Raw genomic sequence first — 3520 nt, 5'->3', positions numbered from 1 at the left:
TCCGGCTGAACCCTACTAGACCCTACGGGTCCTTGGACCCCTTACCAGGTCTCACTCCAAGTCAGTGCCTCATAGGACACCTTATGCCTTATGTGTTAACTGTGTGGCTCCAAAACCTCCCCTTTATCATGCCCCAGGCCTCGTGGGTTTTACATGAATATTGTTCCCTCTCAGCTTACTCAGTCTCTGCCCCTTTTAATATAGCTAAGCCTTCTAGCCTAGACCCAGTGTGTCAGACCCGGCTTCAAGGCACTGGCTCTAATCAATCTCCTCTTGTCACCAGGCCCCTAGCCCTTGCCTGCTGTACCCCTCTGACACTGGGCTATCCAGCTCCTGTAGCTGTGCCCCTCTAGCGCTGGAGTTCCCCACAATTGTGTGCCCCCCTTTGGGCACTAATGAGGCCTCCACCTCCCCTTAGACTCATCCCAAACCACTGGTTCAAAAAACAACACAAACATCAGACCCTGGGCTATATAACATAACAATAATGATGGGGTCACACTGTGCCCCTTTAAGAAGGCAAACCTCTCCCCTAATCTAGCATGCTATTCAGTCCAGGGTACCTTATGAGCTCCAGGAACCTTATGAGTCCTGCAGGCAGCTCATCAGACAACCAAACACCTCAGGACAGCTCTTTCATGAAGGAGCTCCTTCCCCCGCTATCCAAGTAAATGTGGTACGTGCATATTGTATACATACTGGTGTCTTGACTCAACAGTCAGTCAACTATAGAAATTGCCCGTTAGTCTTCAGTGACTTAGCCAGTAAAACTAATGCTTGCCTAGTTAATAATATGACATCACTGGATTAGCCATTATACAATGATGTAGTTTTAACTCCTATTAGAGATATTCTTGGAAAAAGGAATTACATTTTTCTCAACTTAAAGCAAAAATCCCCAAAACTTCAACATCCTTTTCTTTTGGCCACAACAAAGAAACCTTGTATTCTCCCTAAACACCGAGACTTTTACACCACCCCGCTGCTTTTATATTCACCACTTTCCTTCCCCACCAGAAAAAGCTGTGAGGGGAAAGGGAACTGCTGAACGTAGGAAGACAGACTTTGCTGCCTCCTCTTCTTTCCATGCTACCTCTCTTACTTTGTACAGAAAAATCAATCAGGAACATTTTATTGACATTCCCAGGGAGAACTTCTGGCTCTCTAACTGCAAAAGTCCCCAGGTGACAAGAGCTGAAAGCTAAAAACAAAAAAAGAAAAACTCACATTCTCTCAGTCAGTTCCAATAAACGAGCTTTCTTTTCACTAGAGGCAGAATTCGAGCTCATTCCCATAAAACAACTCTCAGGTCATAACAACTGCTACATATACACGATAATCTATTTAGGCTGAGGTGCACTGACTCTTGACCTTATTGTAGGGGTGCACTGATAAAGATTTTCCTGGCTGATAACAATGGCTGATTATTAACCAGCCATATCGGCCAATAGCCGATTTAAAGGAATGCAGCTGGGCAGCGTGGAGAGCAGTATCTGGCCGGTAAGTAAGGGGGGATGGGGAGGGGGGCATGAGGGAGGCAAGGGGCATGGGCGCTGCAGATCAAAGCCCACACGGTGAGAGGGAGTGCAGCAGATCAGTGCCGGCGGGGCCCAGAGCAGGGTGGCAGGAACGCGGGGTCCCAGCTGGCAGGGGCTATATGCAGCCAGGCCAGCTCCCCCCTCTCCCTGTTGGTGCAGCCTAGCCCAGCTCCACGGACCCCTGCCAGCCTGCTGCCCACTCTGGGCCCCACCGGTGCTGGCCCTGGGACATTGGTCCCAGGACATTGGTCCCAAGACGGTGACCAGTGGGCAGGGCACCTGTCAAGGGACAGGGCTACCCATGTGGCCCTCGACAGCCTGCCAAAACTGACATAATTGTCCGCCCCTGCCTTACATTATGGCCTTCAGGTTTGTGCCTCGCTAACTCTGTATAGGCTGGGGTTATTTCTTTAATGAGTGCACCACCTTCAGAGAGATGACACAGAAAACACATCTGATGAAGATGTAAAGAGAAGACCCATGCATTTTGGGAGAACAAAACAGAATACATGGAATGGCAATTTTCAAAAACTTGATTACAGAAAGATGAATTAGACTATTGTTTTGCTCACTGGAGGGAAGAAAATTAAGATAGTAGCTAGATGGAAATTAACTGATTTCAAAGACAACATCAACTATTTCAAGCATAGTAGACCATCCACGATAAAAGTGACAGCAGACAATTTCAAGTCTGCTGCCAGATGAAAAAAAAAAACTCTCTCCCCATACAACCATACATGTGCATAGTTTAAGGCTCCCTGCTTTCCAAAAAGACTGAATATCTTACCGAGCAGCAAACAAACTAGCTAATGCGCCTAACAATACAGATGCCAAAGTGTTAGCTTAAGAGACAAAATGATTTAACATGGAGAATCTCTAATCCCAAAACAAGAGATTTGATGAAGCTGAACGCAGTTTTTATGGTTTTGATATCAGCTCTGGAAATAAAACAAAGTTAAAGCTGGCAAAATCAGACTGGGGTTACCACTAAAATTTTAGCTCCATCTCATTTAATTTTTTAGATCAACAGATTCATCAGGAACATACAGCTGAATGCCCAGCCCAAGTTCAGGTGAAAGCAATCCTAGGTCCTGCTTGCTCTCAAGAAGTTCTGGAAATATGACATTCTGGCTGATGACTGAGAGTATAATAGGATGAAACTGAGGGGCCATTCTTGCTTCCAATTTTAATTGTTGCACAAGCAGTCTGCCACCGTGTTGTTTTTTTCTGGCAAGGTAGAAGTCATTGGGGTGATCTGGTAGTGGGTACTTCGTTCCCAAACAGGACAGCTTCCAGTCTTAGCTGGAGATGTTAGGCTCCTTTTATGTTGTTGTAATACCACAGTACTATCTGTCTAAGACTTGGAAAACTTTTACTTGCAGAGCTTTCTTCCCTCTGGCATCTCAAAAATTCTCTCTCAGCTCCAGTACTTGGATGTGAAGCCTAATTTCCAGGCATACTTCTGGGGAAGCAGACATCATTTTTATGGATCCTGGCACATCCACTGCATGTAGTAAGAAATTCTGCAGCAAGTTAATTTAAATAACCAGTCCCCAACATTTTGCCTATGTTTTCATTTTCAATATGCAACATTGCTGTACTGGCAACCCATATTTGCATTGTGAAGCATTAGTAGAGGTTTTCACAGAAGAGTAAGAATGAGTTGGGGGCTTTGGCACAAAGAAGGCAAGTAAGACAAATGGAATTGTGGAGGTTATCAAACTGTTTTTCCTCAAATGATCAGCAGTGAAACAGTTAATGTGAACATTCAAATAATCAAGATTCACCTCACTGTGATGAACTGAGTTACTTTACACCTCCTAAAACTATTGCTACTGCAGAATAAGAAAGACTATCCAATTCTTGGGTTACACCCAGGGCTCAGGTTTGTTATACCTGCTTCCTGACTATTTCTTTTTGAAAACTTTTTGAAGCACTTATCTCTTTCATAATCAGTTTTGGTTCCCCACCACCCTTTTTTG

The 3520-nt window shown here is 44.8% G+C and overlaps 1 protein-coding gene across 1 annotated transcript in view; it reads right to left on the bottom strand.

Annotated features, from left to right (window-relative positions):
• LRIF1 (ligand dependent nuclear receptor interacting factor 1) overlaps positions 1-1289 on the bottom strand; it is a 10728-nt gene extending 9439 nt beyond the window's left edge. The window contains exon 1 of the mRNA XM_025211154.1: positions 1228-1289. Within this exon, the coding sequence (XP_025066939.1) occupies positions 1228-1289 (62 nt within the window). The remainder of the gene's footprint in view (positions 1-1227) is intronic.
• Between the last annotated feature and the right edge of the window lie 2231 nt (positions 1290-3520).

This window comes from Alligator sinensis, unplaced genomic scaffold (assembly GCF_000455745.1).
Source record: "Alligator sinensis unplaced genomic scaffold, ASM45574v1 scaffold766_1, whole genome shotgun sequence".
Classification (NCBI taxonomy): Eukaryota; Metazoa; Chordata; order Crocodylia; family Alligatoridae; genus Alligator; species Alligator sinensis.
This window is presented reverse-complemented; position numbering and strand designations above follow the sequence as displayed.